Source organism: Manis pentadactyla, chromosome 3, assembly GCF_030020395.1.
Source record: "Manis pentadactyla isolate mManPen7 chromosome 3, mManPen7.hap1, whole genome shotgun sequence".
Taxonomy (NCBI): Eukaryota; Metazoa; Chordata; class Mammalia; order Pholidota; family Manidae; genus Manis; species Manis pentadactyla.
Window position 1 is genome coordinate 140680748 of NC_080021.1, and position 23224 is coordinate 140703971.

The window sequence follows — 23224 nt, forward strand, 5'->3', positions numbered from 1 at the left end:
ATGTATCCTTCTCCAATCTCATTCCCTTCCTTCTCTCCTAAAGGTAATTACTATCCTGATTTTTTGTTGTCATACCTTATGGATATTTTTACACTATAATGTTGTTTTGCATGTTTTAAAACTTGATATAAATAATATAGATAGTGATATGCAACTTGCATTTTTTGCTCAATATTTTTGAGGTTTTAATTAATACATATATCTTTGGTTTACTCATTTTACCTGCTGCATAGTATTCTACTATATGAATATTAAGTAAATACTTAGATTATTTCTCATTTTAACTATTACAAATAGTGTTGCAATAAATATTCTTGCATGTCTCTGTGAATTTATACAAGAGTTTTCTAAAGTTTATATTTATACTAGCCAGTGAAATTGCTGGGTAAGATATGTACATCATCAACTTTCTGAAATATTGCCAAATTATTTTCCAAAGTGGCAGTACCAATTTATACTCCAAATTGCAGTTTATGAAAGTTCCATTGTCTATATACTCAATACTTGCTACTGTCAGATTTATTTTTACCATTAAAATGGGTATGAATTGCTATCTTGTTTAAATTTCTGTTTTCCATATAAACTAATGAAACTGAGCATTTCTTAGGGATTTCCATTTGACTGATTTGCCCATTTTTCTTTTAGGTATTTTATTTTTTCCTATTTATAATTATATATTCTGGATACGAATTATTTGTTGATTGTAAGTTTCCCACATTTATTTTTCAGTACATAGCTGTCTTTTCATTTTGTATTTGAAGTTTTTGATGTATCTGAGCTTTTTATTTTACCATAATTAATTATGTCAGTATTTCTTTTATGACATGTGATTTTTGTGTTTCATTTAAGAAATCCTTTTTAGTTTCTAAATGCTATTAAGTTTTGCTTTCCACATTTAGGTTACCAATTCCACACAAGTGCTCCCTCCTTACCCCACTTAAGCTATGACACCATCTGCCAATATGTATATTAATACAGTAATATTCTTAAGGATTATATTTAGGTTATCTGCAATTGAAATCAGGAGTTTAATCTTCTAAGAAAGTTAGGACTTTATCTTGTAAACAATTAGCAGCTTCCCCTAAACTTAGTTGAAGAATATTAGGAAGGCCCCATGTATTGACTAATCAAGATATTCATACAAATGCAGTCAAGTCTGTTCTCCAAACGAAGGGAATCAATAGAAATGTATATTCTATTTGACATATATAAAATAAGGCATCAGCTTACACAATTACAGAGGGTGAGAAGTATGCAAAGTTCAAAATCTCTACTACTTGGGGCTTTAGAGAAACAGGTTTTTGACCTCTGTCTTATAGTCTCTTCTCAGATATGTCTTTAAGGATGGGGAGAACTAGAATAAATATCATCTCAAGAACATTCTAGTGCCTAGAGTTTCAGGCAAATATAAATTATTAGGAGACGATGCTGGGATATAATTCTCCATTGGTCTGTTGCATTTCTGCACATCTTGTGAGAAGAGGCACTGACTTGGTTTTTGTTTGGGACTCTTCTCTTCCATGATCTGTGTATAGTGAACAGCCTTGGAAGATATAGTGTCTGTCTCCTGCTGCGGCAAAGGGCAGGAGTGCTTACAACCTTGGAAGATAATGTTCCCCTTCAGAGTGACGGGCAGGGAGGTGTACTGCCTACTGTAAAAGATTTGGGTTCTCTAAGCTCAGAGTTCTTTTCTTATAACTCACTAGAGTACAGATGAAATCTGGTCTTCTTTACATTGCCCTGGGGACTGGAACTTTGGGAAATGATGCATGACAGCACTGATACTCTGCCTCCTTACTGCTTCTGCTATAAGTAATAAAGTCCTTTGTCTCTGACCTAGGACCCTTGTGCCTTCTGTCCACATCCACAAAACTGTAGCAGACTGACTTGTCAGCTTACAAATACGGCAAGTAGAGATTAATATTAGAGCCACCTCAGGTTCATCCCATTATAACAACTTGTACTGTTTTGCTCTCTTTTGGACAATAGTTACAGGCACATGCACTACTTTGAACATGAAAGGGAAATTTGCAACTGCTATGGACAGAAACCAGGCACATTTTTAGAACTTAGGCTGGTTGGTTTGGGAGATGAAGGAGTAGGCGCATAACGCTTGTTAAGAATGGCAGCAGCTAAACCATCCTTGTGCTCAGCCCTTTCCTTAAGTCCATCATGCTAATCTAGATCCATCCAGAACTAAGAAAAGGTCTCACAGGTTTTTGTTAGAGTGCTTCAGACTGATATAAGGAGCTTTGGCCCTCAGAAAGATTTTCCAGAGCCAGACCAATTCCAGTGGGAAACCATAAATGAACGTTTAGATCCTTACTGCTTTTATTGCCCCAGATTGGGTTTACAATGCTGATGAAGTAGCCCACTGAAGACTGAGAGCCAGACCCAAAGAAATCTAGATAACTTCTTGCAATCAACCCTGCCAATCTTGGAAACTCCCCCTGGCATTTGTGAGAATTTAAGAGATGTTAGTTTGATAACAAGGCAGTAGATGCCCCAGATTAAGGAAGAATTCTCAAGGAAGGTTGTCAGCCGAAGGGCACAAACCCCAGCCACAGCTAGGAAACAAGGCTGCGGCTGCTACAGTCCCTAAGGCTGAAATAGGGTGAGCGAATGGTGCTCCGCTGCCTCACAGAGCTTTGGGCCGACTCACAACACTACGAGTTTGTTTAGCTGTATGCAGTCAGCCACTGAACTGAAAGTCAGAGCGGCTTGCTTCCTGCGTGTAGTCACTCTTGCTCCTTCAGGCCTTTTGATCCCTCCCTCCCCCTCTAAGCCAGCCTAAGCTGCTTTAAGGGAAAGGTGATTAGGGAGAGATCCAAGCTTTTCCTGTCACGATGGGGGACCAAAGGGCTGTGCACTTGACGGGTATCCTGGGCAATTTTGAGAAGGTCAGGAACCCAAACTTGTATGGCTCTGCTGGAGACAGGTATCCAAGTCAATCCTGCCAGTCCCATGGAGGGGTCACTGACCCCTGGATTCAGCTAATGGGGTCAGGAAGGGTTCACCCAGGGGAGAGCTAATGTGACCATGAGGGTGGGGACCTGAGGCCAATTCAATGTACTGTTGTTACTCTTACATCTGAATGAATAGTCAGAATTAATGTGTTATATATTCACGTGTTTCCACATCCCATAAATGCCAGAGGAGATTCTCCTGATTGGGAAGAGCTCCATGTAAAGAACTGTAGTACTTTTCAGGGGCCACTACAAGTCTCTGAGACTGATGATTTTGGTGATTGGAGCCCCCTCTTGTCGGAGATTCCCTTGGGGTTTTGGACTCATAGCCTCTCTAACGTGGCTACCACATACACCCCTTTTGAAAAGCAGCTAGAGTTGCTACCAGACTCTTGCTGAAAATGAATTCCTGATTGATAAAAGGCCTTGCAACTCTCAGCCTGATACTCCCATTTAGGGGTGGGTCAACCTGGACTGAATGACCCAGGTGAGAAGGGCTCAGTGATCCTTGCCTGTCAAGTGGAACGGGATGTTCAAGAATGCTGCTGTTCTGGCCCCCATGGCATCTCAGCTTTATATGAAAAACTGGCAGCTTTTCCCCTGGGAGAAATGTTATCATTCACCTTCTCTCTCTAGCTTTTCTGCCTGAAGCAAAGTCACTGGCTTAATGGGGCCCACAATTCAGTTTCACTTAAATGCCTGGGCCTGACTCACTGAGGGTTTGGCTACACTGACACTTGATAGGAGTTCTCAGAGCTGTAGCAGCTGTTCAGTCTCAGTGCTAACATGAAGAACCAAAAGCAGACAGTCACTACTCTCCACGGGCAGAATTCAAGGCCACTCTCTTATCTCTGACCAGCAGTCCTCTTAATGAACTTTGGTAAATTTGTGCTGACTCTTGGGCTGTTGCCAATGGCCTAGCTCTTTGGTTTGCCCTTGAAAATCTATAGCCTGGCAGATTGAAAACTTCACGTCTCCTCTTCTGTGGAGACCTGAATTGTGGAAACAAATCACAGCTGCTGAGCCAACCACGTGGGTGTCTCATGCAGATGTCCACAGTGGGGCCGTTTCTGATCAGACTGACTGGAGGCCAGCTGCTGACCGAGCTTTGTGCTGCCCTGATCACCACCACTGCTGCTGTGCCCGTCATTGTAATGGACACGGTCCATGCCCATCGTCATAGATTGAGCACAGAGTAGAAGAATCTACGCTTCTGATGCAAAGGCAACTGCAGCATGCCAGACTTGGACTCCCCACAAATTGATGATTTGTCTAACAGCACACGAGGCCACAATGCATGAGTGTGGCCCCTGTCCACTCCTGGCGTATTGATTGCATTGGACTTTTGACCCTTTCTCAGGGCTGTTGGTTGTGCCTCACTGCTTTGACACTTTTTCAGCTTTGGTGTTACTGGAATAGTCCAATTAACTGACTCTAGCTACACCTTCTAGCCCTTGAAACTAATCTGTCATCTGTTTGGCTTTCTGCACCATTTGTGGCCTGACAGTGATTTGCTTTCTATTGCAAAAGCCACTCAACAATGGGCTAATGGCCAAAGTACTTAATGAACTTTCCATGTTCTCTACTATCCACAGGCATGTAGTAGTGTTGAGTGTTGGAACAGTCACCTCAAAAAATCAATTCAAAAAGATCTCTTACTATATACCCTTCACCTTCTCTGAGGTCATACACTTCAGTACTAGGTATTTTAGTCACTGAATGTGACTGTACTCAGGAAGAGATCATCTTATCTTGGCTACTTCCTAGGTAATGATAAGGACAAATGGGTGGGTTAGGGGGCTTACAACCTACTTTGAAAATCCAGAATTCTACTCAGGGCATTTCTGGGTATGTTATTTTTCCTCTGACAACTGAAGACTGGCCTGGTTGGTACACCCTTTTGGTGGCAGCCCAGCTAAAACAAGGCTTAAGGGATTTAAACTTAATTCTGGTTCAGCTATTTGGATTCTTTCTTTGGACTGACATGGTCCTAGCACATAGGATAGTGACTACATGGTGGAGTACACTGCTTCCTGAGTTCCCTCTGTAATGGTCCTTGAGGGCTCCAGTTGGAACATAATGGTTCTCCATAAAATTAGAAAAATGTCCTTATCCCTTTTGAGCCTTACCCTTTTGGACAGAAAGGAGGTCTGGGTGTGAATAGGGAATGATTGGGGAAAAGGTGAAGTAATAGCCATTAGAAGGGGACACACTGGTTTTTGGAGGTGGAGGTGGAGGTAAATAATCCCGGCACTAGGGAAAGGAACATCTTGGACCTCAGGAGGCACAGGAGAGGGAGAGATATTAATAATCTTTCATCTTTCAGAGTTTTCCCCAGGCCTTTCCTCATGAAGGAAGGCACTCAGCCGTGGTTCTCCCAAACTGGCAAACACTAAATTTAACTGACCCTGGGTCTGCCATATCCCACCAGATAGCTCTGACTACAACTGATTGCCATCCTCCTTGAAAAATTTAATAGGAGGCCAATTGAAAACAGCAGGGAGTAGCCCAGCTCCTGCACCTCCCATGCAATACATATATCAGCATCTCTGGATATCTCCCATTCCTGTAGCCTTCACTAGTCATTCTGTGGAGTGGATAAATGCCACCTGGCTGGTTGCAGTGACAAACAGGACAGTTTAGACTGACTATTGCAGGCAGTCATTCCACAAATAAGAACTAGGCTTAAAAGAAAAAAGAAAAGAGAAAAACAAAGAATAATAATAATAAAAAAAGAACTAGACTTAATTCAAACTAAGCTAGGAACTCTAAGGGCTGCCAACCAGCTGGGAGGTCACAGTGGAGATGCTGTCAACCAATCAGTGTCCCTCAACTGATGTAGATCACATGGGGAAGCTCCAATAATCACAAACATTTTCTTTCCAGGCATACCATGTGTACCGCCAGGACTGCACTTCCTATGTAGAAGCCAGGCATTAACTTGCTTCCTCTTAAAACACACTGACTTGCATCTTAGAGGTGGTCATAAGAGATATTTGAGCATTTAAGGGAACACCATCAGCAAATCACAGGGCCCTCAGAGAACAGAGAGAACTACCAAAATGAGGCTGCCTTTGATTACCTGGAAGAGTTTCTCAGTGGGTAACTTGCTATTTGTAAGATGTGTGCAGTTATTTCTACAATAAGAACCATCCAAATAGAAAAGGTGGAACAAAATTTAAAGTCCTAACTTTAGCTGAAGAGACCAATGACATCACATTAGCTTTGGAAGGCATTCAAGTCTGCCTTGACTCACTGCTCACAGTTGTTATGACTGATAAAATTGCCCTAGATTTCCTCCTTGCAGGCCACTGCAAAGTGTGTGCGATTGCTAAGACATCCTGCTGTGCCTAAATTAATGCCTCGGGCCAAGGGGAAAAGTCAATATAGAAACAATAGCTAAGAAACAGCCAAAGTAGGCCCTGATTCTTTAAGGGATTTGTTCAGTCAATTTGATCTGGATCTGGATCCCTGAGGAGCCTCAGGTGTATTCTTCAACTGGATCCCTGCAGCTACTAATACTGCAGGTTGGTCTCATTCTGCTCCTTAGAATTCTGTCATAGTAGCCTTTTTAAATGAAATGAATGGATTTGGTCCCAGTCTCTGGTGGCCAGATTAATCAGAATGACCAAAAGAGTGGCATGCTCACAGGAAAGTTTGCCAAAAGTCAAGAAAATGTAGAAACAAGGAGTGGTTATTCCTGGGCAACAATTCTTCCTGGGTCTCATAATTCTGTACATCTTGTGAATATAGGCAATGACTGCCTGTGGCTAGAATAACGGCTCCCCAAAGATGTCCATGTCCTAATCCTCAGAGCCTATGAATCTGTCTCCTTACATGCAGATGTGATTAAAGATCCTGAGATGGAGGACTATCCTGGGTTATCTGAGAGGGCCAATGTCATCACAAGGGTCCTTATAAGGGAAAGAGGGAGGCAGGAGAGTAAGAGGAGATTGACAATGGAAGCAAAAGCTGGAGTGATGTGACCACAAGCCAAAGAATGTGGTCAGCCTCTAAAATCTGGCAAAGGCAAGGAACAGATTCTCCCCCAGACCCTTTGATTTTAACCCTTTAAGTCCCATTTTGACCTCGCAGAACTCTCATATATCTGTGTTGTTTAAACCACTAAATTTGTGGTTGTCACAGCCACAATAGGAAGGAAACTAATACATTGCCTTTGTTTAGGACTAGTTTTTCAAGGATATTCGTATGGTGAACAGTCTTTGAAGAGATAGTATCTCCCTCCAGAGCAAAGGGCTGCAGGTTTACTGCCCATTTAAAAGATCTAGGTTCCCTAGCCTTAGGGGTCCTCTTGTATAATGCAAGTCTTCACATGCACGAGTCACCTGGCCCTCTCTGCATTATTCTGCACAAGGTATGGTTTGGGGAACTGGTTCAAGAAAATGCTGATATACAGGCTACTGCTATTGCTGTAATGAAGCCCTTTGTTTCTGACCTAGGCATCTTGTGTCTTTTGCCAGCATTCATGAAACTGTTAGCTTGTAAGGAGGGAAAATCTCAGGTCCTTCACAATTCCTGATAGATCATACAGCAACTCAGAGAAGCCATAGTACTCTGTCTTTACCTTTAAGCTTATTTGGGAACTAATGCTTTAAGAATTGTTTGGATGAAATGCAATGATGGGAAGACTACATTTTTTTTAAACACCTTTCAGTGTCCTATGTAAAATATCTCAACACGTTACCATTTTGAGTATATAAAATTCCCTGACATCCAGAAGCATTTTTTCTCCAGAAGCATTATTATCCTCTGGAATTCCTAGGCGACTTGCTTCACAATAGATTTTACACATTATATCTCTCTGCACTCAGAGAGCACCTAAAATTTCCCCAGGGCTCCTTTGCTTGGTTCACACAAGGTGATGACAGACTCTTCCCATAAGGTAACCTCCTAAGGTCAGGAAACACTTTCCAAATATATGTGTATTGAACAAATTTGTCCTCTGAAATAATTAGGCTTGGAGTTCTACATAAAATTAAACCAAGTTTGAGTCTAATTATAAAAGTATTTATCCTTGTGTTCATGTGTTTCAGGAGAACCAGTCTTACCACTTCTGTAAGACACTCAATGCCTGCCCTAGGGACTCTATCTCAGGTTATCAGTAGTTCCTTGTTCATAAGAGAGGTCAAAGGAGAATAGTTTGTAGAATATTTTAAAGCATTTTCATAAGGCCTGAGTAAATTCCAAACTCCTGATAAGAGTTGAGGGGGTGAAACACAGTAACAGGTTAAATATACATTTATAATGGAATCCTGGCAATACTTAGCAATACTGGGAAAAACCCACAGTAACATTTATCATGATTATTAAATCAACATGGAATTAGAGAGACTTCATAGTGAAATATGATTCTTTGATACTTGGTAACATTTGCTCCACCACTTTGTGAGAGAGGAAATTGGAAAAAAGTAGGTGGTGGGAAGAATCCCACCAGACTTTGGACAGCAATGGTTCTCCACCAAGGGTATTTGTGCCTGGCAGGGGTATTTGGCAATGTCTAGAGACACGTAAATGTCATGTAATAGTGAGGTTGGGTGGTATGCTACTGGCATCTTGTGAATAGAGGTCAGGGATGCTGCCAACATCCTACAAAATGTTCCAAAAAGCCCCCACAACAAAGTTGTTCCCCAAGCCCCAAGGCAAACAAAAAGACCCCCACAACAAAAAGTCCCCCAAACAAACTTGGTCCAAAATGTCAGTAATGTCAAGGTTGAAAAACCCTGCAATACAGGAAGGATGAAAATAGACTGGTGGTGGAATAGTTATGTCTCTTGACTGTGGTTGTGGTAACACGAATCTGTGTGAGGGATAAAATTGCATAGGAGTACACACACACACAGAAACATGCATGCACATACACAAATGAATGGTGAAAAAATATGGTGGGAACTGAGTAAGTTCTGTAGCCCAGTTAATATGTCCATTTCTTAGTTTGGTATTATGCAACACAATTTAAGATGTAACCATTGGGAGAAGCTGGGTGAAGGGTACATGGCACTCTGTACTAATCTTGCAACTTCCTCTAAGTGTATAATTATTTCAAAATAAAAAGTAAAAAACAGGGACACTGGAGCAAAATAAGAGCCACAGGTGTTTCAGAGAGGCTTTGATAACTCCTTCCCTTGCACCACTGCTGGCCCTCTCACTGCTGCTGCATGTTTTGTAGTGCCTGACAGAGCTGTGGGACACGTATTTACCAGCCTTTGTCCAAAGCTGGTGGTGGTTGTAGATGTGTTCACCTATTCTCCCAGAGTTCTAAAATTTTAGTTAATTAACAGAGGAAATTTTAATGGCAAATTAATAAACAGCCCTGCTCACCACCATATCTTACCCAACCCTGAGGCTCAAACCTTTAAACATTTTGCCACATTCCCTTTGATACTGAAGTAGCCCTAGAGATATTTGTGGACTATTCCTAGGCTGCACCCACACATGGAGACCAGGGCTCCAGCAGAGTTTCTGTCCTCCCCATGTCATCCTTCACAGGATGTTGCTCCTCTCAACACACTTAACATTGTACCCATTTCTTCAGGCCTCGCGCATATTATTTCTCCCAGTTTCCTTCTCTGACTCTCCCACCTTTCCCTGCCCCAAGCAGGGAGTAAATAACATCCCCTTGCTCTGAACCTATTGTAAAGCAAGCATGTTCTAAGGTATATATCTGTTATCTATCTATATGTCACTATACTATAAACCTTGGGAGAGACAAAGGAGTATAAAATATGATTCCTGCTCTAAATGAATGTCCTCTCTAGTGCAAACATGGCAGCTCAACAATTCAGTTCAACAGTAAATGTTCTCATGCTAAGAAATCAGTTTGGGCACTGTGTGGTACATATGACGATTAATACCTGATCCCTGTGTTCAAGGACCCTGTCTAATATAAAGGGGATATGCACACCATCAAGTGTAATACAAGGCAGAATATGTTAAGTGATGCCAAAAAGGCAATAAAACTAGATGGAAATATATTAAGCAAATATTTATGATCAAAAAGTTATCAGGGAATCATTGTTAGGGAAAGTCACTTTTTAGGTTGGAGGCTTGAAGGATGGATAAAACAATGGAGGCAAAATGGGAGGAATTTCTACTCACAGGAGAAACTGTTGTGTGGAAAACGCATTCGAAACTTGAGGCAGGAATGCACAAGACAAGCTCAGAGAGCTTAGTGGATCCTTTCGGTTGAGGGTAAGAGATGAATGAGGAGCAAGATCTTTTGGTCACAGAAGACCCTGGACACCATGCCACAAAGCTTAGATATTATTCTAAAACTCTGGTGAGAGCTAATGAGAATTTTCTAGAGTAACATATGGCACCAATAGAAAATAATTTTGAGGATGGAGACTTTAGACTGAGGCAAAGGAACCTCTGTAGGAGGTTATTGCTTTCATCTAGGCCAGAGCAAAGGAAGGTGTGAATGAGACTGGTAACAGAAATTGCTTTCAGTAATAAAGCTATATTACCAGTGATGAATTGTCAAGTGAATTGTCCAAATAAACACGATGGAAGGTCCGAGAAAAAAAAATGATTCTGTAGGCTTGGGTATATATCTATGTATGTATATATCTAAAGGAAGCCTTTAGAGAGGAGGCAGCAATAATGAGCACAATGTGGGGGTGTAATGACTTGAAGGAACGATCAGAGGTGAGAAATGTATGATGTACAAGTGCTGCTAGAGACTGAAAAAAAACCATATTGACTGCAGTGGAGAGTATCTACAGAGAACAACAGGAGTGAAGCTTGAAAGCCAGAACAGGAGTTAGTTGTGGAAGGTCTTGAATTTCTAGTTAAGAAGTTATTAATTTAAGAAGTAAAAAAATTGTTATATAAATTTCAAATTAAGAAATCAAGTAAAGGGCTTAATTTTACAGGCATCCTGGAGCCTATGATGGATTTTGAATGGTGGGATAACATGATGAATGCATGTTATTTGTATCACGCCACTTATTTGGCGACACACATACTAAATGTGCTGAAGTTAACAGAAGTTCCTGGACACAGGACTAAAGGCTGCTCAATAACTACTTGTTGACTGAATCAACTTAGTTTGTCCAGAAGAATTCTTCCCCCATATGAATAAAAGGAACTATCTAGTTAGAGCTTGCTCACATTAGCTTATGAGAATAGGTAATGTTTCAGGAATTTTGTGAGCAAGAGGACCACTGACTGGCCATTTTGCAAGTATTTACACCAAGGAAATTGACAAATGCCATAAATCAAAGCTTGTTTTCTAGAGAGTTGGTTATTAAATGTTTACCAGCACGTCACTGCTTATATTCCTGCACCCTAACCTCCCATCCAACTAACCTCTTAAGTTTTTGGGGTTAAAGACTGAGTCTTATTTGTCTTTGTATGCCCAACACAGTATTTGGCCATTGTGTTCAGTTCATGTTTGTAGAATGAATGAAATATGCTCTCATTATTTTTCTCCAGACTGACCATTTAAAATCACTCAGAAGAAAATGTCTCAAATAGACATCTAGATCTGTGGTTCAAATCAAATGCTATGCCTGTTTTTCTTAGTAGTTTTATTGGAACACATCCACACTTATTCATGTCTGAATGATCTATAGTTGCTTGTGCTACAAGAACAAAGCTGAGTATTTGAGACAGAGAATGTATGCCAGCAAAGCCTAACATATTTACTATCTAATCTTTCCTGAACGTTTGTGGATCCCTGATCTAAACCCCCACCTCTAGTAGTTCTTTGAAAGGTAGGAATTTTCTAAAAATGTCATAATGAATAACTATCATATATTCTCACAGAAAAATTGTATTGCTTCATAAATTGTGCATATACATCAGAATTTTTTACAAATTAATGTGGACACATAACTACAGAGCACTTTCATAAGTGCGGGTTAGAGAAAAATGATTGGTTGTCCAATGCTGGAACTTTCTACCTTGAGGAGTGAATACCTCACATCTAGACATACGTAAGAAGTCATTCTTCAGCAGAGGTTTATCCTTCAGCAGACAGTCTTATGTAATTTCTTCATGTTACTCAACAATGCTGTCAGAAATTTAGCTGGTATCAAATGATGTCTATATTGCAATTTACATTCAAAACTTCTGCTAAAAATTAGTCTTCATCCAACAGTATTTACTCCCAGAACAGAGTTGCATTGTTTAAAAACACAAACACAGAATGTGCGGGCACATTTGGGTCATCGCCGGCTTTCAGGGTTTCCACTTGCGCAATACTAATAAAATTAATGTCCTGGGTTCTATATTTCTTGCAAGTCATCTTTAAATGGCAAATGATGATGTCATTTCAAATTGAGAATTCTCGGGGGGGGAATAATTCACTTCCTGCTTATTAGTACCCATATGACATTGAAAATAATTTTTGAAAACTACCTTTAATGCCACCTAAAGTCTGCAATGTAGTAGAAACTTAATTTGGTATTAGGAAATAAATTGAAAGCCTGAGCTACATTAAACTAGCTCCAGTTGGGTTGGCACGCTCCTTGGGCACCGTTTTTGCCCCGTACATTTGGAGGGATAGTGTTCACACAGAACCGCGCATGGCTGTGAAGGCGGGAGCGAAGGCCACTGTCACCACAGGTGGCCTGATCGCCTGACCAGACTGGGCTGACTCGAGAGCAGGAAGCCCTGGCGCTGGCGCAATGACTCCGTGGGATTGCGCAGGGTGGCTACAGGGGTGTGCTCCATTTTCCTCTTATGAAAAGGGTCATTCCATTAACTTACGGTCCAACCCCCCGCGCATTCCATAGTAAAATCAAGCATTTTAAGTCGTCCGAGTACCTAATACCTAAGGACATCAAAATAACCACGAAACGCCCCGCCGCATTCCTCACACATCCTCCTCCCACAGGGGTACGCGGAGCTCGCACCGAAAGGCGAGCGGGGCGGCCCGAGGCCGTGACCAGGGCCACCGCCAAGTACGTGGAAAGTGAGCAGGAGATACTGCCGGCCACCAGCGCGCAGGCGCATCCGCGGTCGCTGCGCCCAGTGGTCAAGCCACCTTTCTAGTAATTTCGCTAGCCGTGACGTCATCCCACTGCGCCGTTACAGTGCCTCCCCGACACCATTGGTTTAGTTTTCGGTGAAGGTGGTGAAAAATGAACTGACCTACCCTGGCCCACTTTGCTTTTAGTCCCGCACTCTGGCCGCGCCTATGGAGCGAGGGAGGGAAAGAAAAGCACTCGTACCCCCAAAGCGGCGCCGGCCAGGAATGACTCGGCGATGCCGCCAGCCGCGTTACCCGGCGTGCCCCGCGCGGACCCGGCCGACGGACGTAGGGGGAGGGGCAAGAGAAGGAAGCGGCGGCGGTTGCGGATGTCGCTGCGACCGAGAGGCGTCTGAACACCCGGCGGCTGCCGAGCGCCCAACCCGGCCCTGCGCCGGAGCCAACCCCGAGCTCCGCGGCCCCTCGCCCGTCAGGGCGGCCCTGCATTCGTTGTCCCTGAGGCGGCGTGCCCCGTATTCTGCGCTGCCCAGGCCGGCCGGCTCTGGCGTCTCCTGGCTCCCCTCGCTCGCCGTCCTCCTGCGCGCCTGAGTCACCGCCGCCGCCGCCGCCGCCATGGCCGAGAGTGGTGAAAGCGGCGGCCCTCCGAACTCCCAGGACAGCGCCGCCGCGGCCGAAGGTGCCGGCGCCCCCGCGGCGTCTCCCTCCGCGGAGCCCAAGATCATGAAAGTCACAGTAAAGACCCCGAAGGAGAAGGAGGAGTTCGCTGTGCCCGAGAACAGCTCGGTCCAGCAGGTGAGGGCCGCCCCGGGCTCTGGCCGCGGTGGGGGTGGCGGCACGACCTCCGCCCGCAGCCGGAGGAGATGGTTTGGGGAAGGGCCGGGCCTGGGAGGTGGTGCCCGTGTCATTGTCCTGGGTCTCATCCCAAGTCAGAGCACACCCGAGTCCGTGGGTTTGCTACTTGGGGTGCCTCAGAGGTTAGTGGCGGGGCGGCGCGGCCTGTTTGTGGGACGCACAGACGCCGCTTCCCTCCGCGCCTTGCTCACGCTCTGGCGCCCACCGACCACCCGCCGCCTCCCCGCCCCCAGCCGCCTCCCTCCTGCTCCTCACAAAGGAAAGGGACCCTCCGCCGGGCTCGGGCCGGGTGGAGGCTGGGCTGGGGAGAAGGTTCACTTAGCCTAGTCTGCGGTTTTGTCTCAGGAAAAGACAAGGATGTGTATGGGGTGGGGGGGGGGGGCGTGCCCATTGTTTTACCTGCCTGCGGGTTAAGGTAGATTTTGGGGGTGAGGAGCACGTGTACATATAGTTCCGCGCGTTTTTGGGGGCTGAACTCATTCCTACCTTGCAGTCTTTAAGAAAAAAGCTATGACGTAGAAATTGATTTGAGCCGCATTTTAGATAATAGTACTAGGGTTAAGGACAAAGGTGGATGGTTTTCATTGATGACGTGGTGTTATCTTTTTGGTGTATTTATTGTCCCTTAGATGTCAACCACTGTGGAGGTTTTTTGTTTGATTTTAGAGGGATGGTAGCTACGTTTTTCAGGTATTAGCAGTTGCAGTCGAATTAAAGAGTACGAATTTGGATTTATGGAAGAAAATACCAAATAATTTACTAAACATCTTTTCAGGAATAAACATTTTCAGTTAATTAAAAATCTTGAAAAATTTAAATTGCTTTAGCTTATTGTTGAATGTACATCCCAGGATATTTTCCATCGTTTTGTTGACTTGATCTCTGACGATCTCAAACAATGTGAACAGTTTAATGAGGAAACAGTAATTCCTGAAATACACCTGTAAGCTTCCCCATTGGGATTGGTATATTGGTTTATGTAGTTCGAAAGGTGGTATGTGTTGTGAAGCAGTAGGTGCAATGTATAGCGTCGAGTGAGAAATTTAACCATCTGCTGAATGACCACGTTTATATCCCAACATAAAGGAAAGTGATAAGAATTGTACTACGAACACCCATGTATCAGACACCTACAATTAGCATTTTTCTATATTTTCTCTGTCACACAATCGTTTATCATTTTTTGATAAATAGTAAACCATTTTTTATTTTTTGGTTGAATTTCAAAGCAAGCTGCAAATACCAGTACATTACCTTTAAAAGCACTTCAGCATATCATTAACCTGAGCTCAGGTTTTTTATTTTTTTAAGGTAAATTTGACATACATTGGTCAGCATGGGTTGCCATTCCGTGAGTTCTCACAAATACATACACCTGTGTAAATCCAAAGCTTTTTTTCAGGTGTAGAACTTTGTAATTGATTAGAAAGTTCCCTCTTGCCCTTTTCCAATCACTCCAGTCACTCTTCCCTCCATCAACCACTGTTTTGATTTTTTTCACTATGGATTAGTTTTGCCTATTCTAGAACTTCACATAAGTGCGATTAAGTAATGTGCACTATTTTCGGGTAAAGCTTTTTTCGGGTAAAACATCTGTGTAATGTTTTTGAGATTCATTCTTGTGTGTATTAGTAGTTTCTTCCTTCTGATGGCAGTTGTCTTTCATGTATGTGTATATTTTATCCATTCTCCTGAGGGTCACCTGAGCTGTTTCAGGTTAGTTGCAACCAACACTCTTGTACAAATGCTTTTCTCTTTCATGTTAAATACTTAGAAGTGGAATGACTGGGTTATAGGGTAGCTGTAGGTTTGGTTTTATAAGAAACTTTTAAAACCGTGCTTGTACCATTTTTAAATCCCTTTAAAAGATGGTGTGTCAGAGTTCCTGTTGCTCCACATCTAACATTTGATAGTGTCAGTCTTTTCCATTTTAGATATTGTAGTAGTTGTGTAAGCAATATTAGCTTTTAAAGCCCTTGGGTCTTCTTTCTATGATTTCTACTTCAGGTCTCCATCCTGGGTGCATTTTCAGCATTTTACTGTAAAAATTAGAAAGTTGGTATTTTATAAATAGAAAACTCCTTTAGGCCAGTTTATGATGTTATATCTGTGAGGTTTTTTTTTTTACTTTTTGTAATGGTGGAATTAGTGTTTTAAGTTTTGCGACTGTTTTAATTTTAGTCCACTGTAACCAAAGTAAAATTTTAATAGATAAACTTAAAGCCTTGTGAAATAGTTTTATCTGATGGCAGTTGAATTTTGATTTTGATAAATTCTTTCTGTTGCAGAAAACATGATAAAAATGCAAGCTCACTACTGCATCAAGAACCTGAAGACAAGTTAAACTACCGATAGGCTCTGTTAAGGAAGCACATACAGAAAAATGTAAGAATAGGAAAAGCAGTCAGATGATTTATAAAATTCTACTTGAAGCACAAGAAGAGATCTGTCATTTTATAACATTTTTTCTTAAAGAGTTTTTTAGATTTAAATTATTTGCTGAAAGATTAAAATTTGTCACTAAAACCTACTTAATGACATTAAGATTCCATTAAAAATGTTCAGGAAAAAACTGGGAAGAACTTGGTTCTGAAATTCTTAACCTAAGCGGTAAAGAGGGTAAGCAAGAGGCTTAAACAAAAGTACTGAAGCAAGTACTGAGACTTAAACAAAAATACTGGAGCCTATGCTTTCTATCAGGCCAATCCCATTTTCTACAATTTAAACTTTTTCAGTAAGTGTTTCAATGCAATGCAAATTCTCTTAGTACATTATATTTAAATAGTATTTGTAAGAATATGTTCTGGTAATTGATTGGATGAAGTTATAATAAAGTTCCTGGGTCAATTGCACAATAAGTAAACTTTGGTCATAAATTTTCCAATTTTTCCCTTGGTTTCTGGGTGTATATAACCAACAGGCAGAAACAGGATACCTTAATACCATTGGCATTGAGTGAATGTTGCTTGTTTGAAATTGAGGCTTATAATAATAAAACTTATACTTACTGATTTTTGAAATTAAAATGAAATTTATTTTTCATTACATACCCAGAATTAGTTGAGTAATACTTAAAATTTCTACTTAAAGGTAGTTAGAATATAAACTTTACGTATGTTCCAAGATGATTTCATTAATAGTTTTTATAATAAAACTAACTAGATAAAAATAGATGAATGTGTAGTGGCACAAAATCCCTGTGTTTGAAATTGTTTTCTATTAATTATTCATTATCTGATACCAAGCAGTTTGAGGATTTCCAGCTGTCAACAAGCAAGATGAAGTCTGGAAGAAAGGGGTGTGTGTGTGTATGATTAAAATTAGTGCAGATAATGGAAGGAAGCTTCCATATGACTTCTCATTAGCTTGTCCTGGGACTTTGTAACCTTCTGGATTATAGAAATAGTTAACTGAAATATTCAGGCAATGTATATTCTAGTTTTATAAAATCTTCATCACTTGGAACGTCTAGAAAAGTATTAACATACTCAGAATAAAATAAATATCGTATTGAATAGAATTGAGCCTTTCCTTGATAAGGGAGTTTATAGTACCTCAGGGTCATTAGCACAAACATTTAAAATAGTTTGGATCTAGAGCAGCACTGTCCACCTTGGTACCACCAACCTCATCCATCTATTAAGCTCTTAAAGTGTTGGACTGATTGGAAATGTGCTGAGTGTAAAATACACACCAGATTTTGAAAACCCATGACTTGCTCCTTTTACTTAGCCTGATGTTTTCAAGGTCCATCCATGTTATAGCATGTGTCAGTACTTTCTTTTTATTGCTGAATAATAATTCCATCATGCGGATATATATCACATTTTAATTAGTCAGTTGATGGGCATTTGGGTTATTTCTACTTTTTAACCATTGTGAGTAATGCCTCTGTGAGAAAATACACCTTTGTGGAAAAAGTTTTTGGTGGATACATTTTTTCTTATTTCTTGAATGTGTACCTACAGGTGGCATTCGGTCATGTGGTAGCTTTATGTTTAACTGTGAGAAAGTGATCCACTGTTTTCCATAGTGGCTGTACCATTTTATATTCCCACCAACAGTGCATGAGGATTCCAGTCACTCTAGATTCTACATAACACTTGTTGCTGTCTGTCTTTGATTATAGCTTTCCTAGTTGCTGCAAAGTGGTATTTCCTTGTGGTTACTTGGCTTTCTTTGACTTTCAGGCAGTTCTCAATGTGGTTGGAGGGGGTCCCCAGGACCCTTTTAGGAGGACCATGATATCAAAACTATTTTCATAATCTGAGATGTTACTTGCATTTTTAACTCTTAATTCTCTCAAAAATAATGGGTGTGCTTTCCCAGAAGCTATAACGTGGGATATTGCAACAGATGTGAAAATCCAGTTGTTTTCTTAGGAGACTAAAGTGGTTTTCAAAAATTTTAAATAGCACTACTCTTCATACTAGTTACTGCTTTATAAGAATGTTATGTTAACTTGCAATGAATTCATTTTTATTTTAAAATGAGCATTTATAAAGATTTCTCAGTTTCAGTTTTTAATATAGCAAATGTCAATAGATATAAACCATATAAACAAAAAACTTGGGGGTTCAAGTTTGTAAGAGTGGTGTCCTGAGACCAGAAATTGCTACAATGGAATAATAGATTAAGTAAGTACAAGATTCAGGATTGTCTCCACTAAACTGCCATTGCCCGTTGTCTAAAAATTACAGTGGCCTACTGGTGAGTCTCCCCACTTTTCTGTGTTGTTTCCCCTATTCATTCCTAGAGCAATCTCTGAAAAATGCTAATCAGATTATGTTACCCTTTACATAAAACTAATGGTTCCCTCATGGTCTTAGACTTACATATTGTGTCCATGAGGCCTGTGTGATAGGGTTCTGCTTCTCTCTCCAATCTGATGCCCTCTTTCTTCCTTGGTCACTTGGCTCTTGCCATATTGACTTTCTGGTTCCTTGATCTGTTACTACATTTTTTCTTGCCTTAGGAGTTTTTTACAGTCTGTTCTTGATAACAGGAATGCCTTGTGCAGCTTGCCCATTCCCACTTATCCTGTAAATCTCACTGTAAAGGTCACTTTCTCAAAAGAAGTATCTGATTATCCAGACTAGATTGGGATTCCATGTTGTATTTTCTCAGAGAACCCTGTTTTTTGTCATAATTGTATATTCTACTTTTATGTGATATATTTGATTGATGCTTATTTCTTCTCCTAGAGTGGATCTGTGATTTTTCACCATTGTGTTACTTGAACCTTGCATATAGAATGGGCTGAGTAAATATTTGTTTACAAATGGATCTAGACCATAATGTACAATAATATGTATTTAATAATAATTACCAGCTGTTGATGCTTTACTAAATGCAATATATACATGACATCATGGCTTCCTGTCCTCAGGATGTTCATGCTTGCTTTTCATTGCTGGAACATAATTTTTCTAGAGCAGCCTTACTTAGCTGGGCATCTTCATCTCAACCATAGAACACAGAAAATGATTTGAATGACTATCTGTTTTTTCAAAGATGGTTCACAACTAGTATAATTGTAAATGCATAGGAGAGAAATTAATTGTATATGCAATTGGTGGTATGCTGGTAAATGTTTATCAATTGGTTCTTTAGGAAAAACAGCACTGATGTGTAGTGTTTGCTGATTTTTGTGGTGTAAATACCATCACTGTGGCAAATTTTAAGCTACCAGTAAGAAACTGGCTCACAAAAATTCTGAAAATTTAGCAGTTTGAGCTGGTAGGAACCATTGCTTACAGTGAATGTTTTAAGGCAGGGGTCTGCAAACTGTACTGGGCCAAATCCACCATGCCTATTCACCTGTGTATTACCTGTGGCTGCTTTCAGAAGAGACCATATGGCCCACAGTGCTGAAAATATTTACTGTCCAGCCTTTTACAGAAAGTTTGCTGACCTCTGCCTTTGGGCTTACTGTTCTAGATCTTGTTACACTGTTCTTCAAAACCCTTCTCGTTAGAAAATTTTACCATGACTTAAGTAACTGCTGTCCAATAGAAATACTGCAAGTCACATATGTAATTTAATTTTGTTATATCCATTAAAAATAAAATATGAAATCACCTTTTTTATTGTGGTAAAATGTACAGAACATAGGAAAACAATTCCATTCACAATTGCATAAAAAAGAATAAAATACCTAGGAATAAACCTAACCAAGGAAGTGAAAGACCTATACCCTAAGAACTATAAGACATTCTTAAGAGAAATTAAAGAGGACACTAACAAATAGAAACTTAACCCATGCTCTTGGCTAGGAAGAATTAATATCGTCAAAATGGCCATCCTGCCCAAAGCAATATTTGATGAAATCCCTATCAAATTACCAACAGCATTCCTCAACGAACTGGAACAAATAGTTAAAAAATTCATATGGAAACACCAAAGACCCCGAACAGCCAAAGCAATCCTGATACGGAAGAATAAACGGGGGGGGGGATCTCGCTCCCCAACTTCAAGCTCTACTACAAAGCCATAGTAATCAAGACAATTTGGTACTGGCACAAGAATAGAGCCACAGACCAGTGGAACAGAATAGAGACTCCAGACATTAACCCAAACATACATGGTCAATTAATATATGATAAAGGAGCCATGTACATACAATGGGGAAATGACAATCTCTTCAACAGATGGTGCTGGCAAAACTGGACAGCTACATGTTAGAGAATGAAACTGGATCACTGTCTAACCCCATACACAAAAGTAAATTTGAAATGGATCAAAGACCTGAACGTAAGTCATGAACCCATAAAACTCTTAGAAAAAAACATCCGCAAAAATCTCTTGGACATAAACATGAGCGACTTCTTCATGAACATACCTCCCCGGGCAAAGGAAACAAAAGCAAAAATGAACAAGTGGGACTACATCAAGCTGAAAAACTTGTGTACAGCAAAGGACACCATCAATAGAACAAAAAGGTACCCTACAGTATGGGAGAATATATTCATAAATGACAGATCCGATAAAGGGTTGACATCCAAAATATATAAAGAGCTCATGCACCTCAACAAACAAAAAGCAAATAATCCAATTAAAAAATGGGCAGAGGAGCTGAACAGACACGTCTCCAAAGAAGAAATTCAGATTGCCAACAGACACATGAAAAGATGCTCCACATCGTTAGTTATCAGAGAAATGCAAATTAAAACCACAGTGAGATATCACCTCACACCAGTAAGGATGGCTACCATCCAAAAGACAAAAATAAATGCTGGTGAGGTTGTGGAGAAAGGGGAACCCTCCTACACTGCTGGTGGGAATGTAAATTAGTTAAACCACTATGGAAAGCAGTATGGAGGTTCCTCAGAATGCTCAAAATAGAAATATCATTTGACCCAGGAATTCCACTTTTAGGAATTTACCCTAAGAATGCAGCAGTCCAATTTGAAAAAGACATATACACCCCTATGTTTATCGCAGCACTATTTACAATAACCAAGAAATGGAAGCAACCTAAGTGTCCATCAGTAGATGAATGGATAAAGAAGATGTGGTACATATACACAAGGGAATATTACTCAGCCATAAGAAGAAAAGCAAATCCTACCATTTGCAACAACATGGATGGAGCTAGAGGGTATTATGCTAAGTGAAATAAGCCAAGTGTAGAAAGACAAATACCAAATGATTTCACTCATATGTGGAGTATAAGAAGAAAGGAAAACTGAAGGAACAAAACAGCAGCAGAATCACAGAACCCAAGAATGGACTAACAGTTACCAAAGGGAAAGGGACTGGGGAGGATGGGAGGGAACGGAGGTATAAGGGTGGGAAAAAGAAAGGGGGTATTCGATTAGCATGTATAGTGTGGGGGCGGCGCATGGGGAGGGCTGTGCAACACAGAGAAGACAAGTAGTGATTCTACAACATCTTACTATGCTGATGGACAGTGACTGTAATGGGGTTTGTGGGGGGGACTTGGTGAAGGGGGGACCCTAGTAAACAATGTTCATTATGTAATTGTAGATTAATGATAACAAAATTAAAAAATACATATATATATGCAGAACATAAAACTTACCACCATAACCATTTTAAGAGCAGTTCAATGGCATTAAATAAAAGACACTGACGTTTTTCTGCAGCCATCACTATCATCCATCTCCAAAACGCTTTTCATCTTGCGAAGCTAAGACTGTACTATTAAACAGTAACTCTACATTCCTCCCTCCAACCCCTGGCAACAGCCATTCTCCCTTCTGTCTCTTTGAATTTGATTATGTATTTCACAAAAGTGTGAAATCGAAGTATTTGCCCTCTTGAGATGACTTATTTCACTTAGCATAATGTCCTCAAGTTTCATCTATGTTGTGGCATTTGAGAATTTCCATCCTTCCATGTGTGGGAATTTCCTTCCTTTTTAACACTTAATATTCCATTGTATGTACATAATGCATTTTGTTTATCTTTTCGTCAGTTGGTGGACACTTGTGTTGCTTCTACCTTTTGGATATTTTAAGTTTAATAATATGCCTTATTTAACCCAGTATATCTTAAATATCATTTCAACATGTAATTCAGAATCTGGTGTGTATTTTACAGTTACAGCACCTTTCAATTCGGATTAGCCACATTTCAAGTGCTCAATAGTTGCATGTGGCTAGGCTTCTGAAATAGGTAACCCAGTGAAAGAAAGTCTTCATGCTTTGTTTCCTATTTGCCTCTGCCTTTATTCACTGCGTTTCACCATTTGTATGTTTTTCCCCCAAGTACTACTTACTTACTAGACCTTTCTACCTTGGAGTAACATAATAACTATTATTTATTCCATGCTTATCAAGACATAATGCATTACCCCTTTTTTTTAAGTTTCACAACTTTATGATGAAAGTACTATTATCCCTTTCTTAAATGAGGCTCAGATTAATAATGTGATCAAATCATACCTATTAAAAATAGTGTAGCCTAGAATTAACTCCATTGACTAACTTTAGAGCCCATATTTAACCACTGCTCTAAATTGCCTTGATTTTTCTCTGGCTGGCTTTTCCTTCTTTAAGTTTATTTAAATGTTAGTTCATCAGAGGTTGGTGTGACTCACTAAATTAGATTCAGTCTAAATTAGATCAGTGATTATTATCTCATACCTTTGTGATTATATGTACTTTATCCTCCCTATTCCATACTGCAAGAATTTATAAGGTTAGAGCTCTTTTGCTTACTTCCTAATCCCATGGTGCTTACTTAGCATTGCACTTGACACATATTAAGTAGTGCAAGTATTTATTGAATGAATGAGCAAATAGTTTTCAAGGTTTATGTGCAATACTTTGTACTTGGGAATACTTGTAACAATGATTTACTTAGAAAAATGTGGTGTTTTTAGTTTAATTAATTAAATGTCTAATGGGATTATTTAGTTGTTTTTCCATGTGAGCAGCTTCCTCTATTAAAAAAAATGCGATTGAATTAGGAATGACTAGAGTTG

At 40.4% G+C, this 23224-nt stretch overlaps 1 protein-coding gene across 2 annotated transcripts in view; it reads left to right on the forward strand.

Annotated features, from left to right (window-relative positions):
* The first annotated feature begins 13304 nt into the window (after positions 1–13304).
* UBQLN1 (ubiquilin 1) overlaps positions 13305–23224 on the forward strand; it is a 45680-nt gene continuing 35760 nt past the window's right edge. Inside the window, exon 1 of one of the 2 annotated variants that reach the window (XM_036923212.2) lies at positions 13305–13713. In XM_036923212.2, the coding sequence (XP_036779107.1) occupies positions 13534–13713 (180 nt within the window). In that variant the 5' untranslated portion in view covers positions 13305–13533. The remainder of the gene's footprint in view (positions 13714–23224) is intronic. The other variant, XM_036923213.2, reaches the window with a different exon arrangement.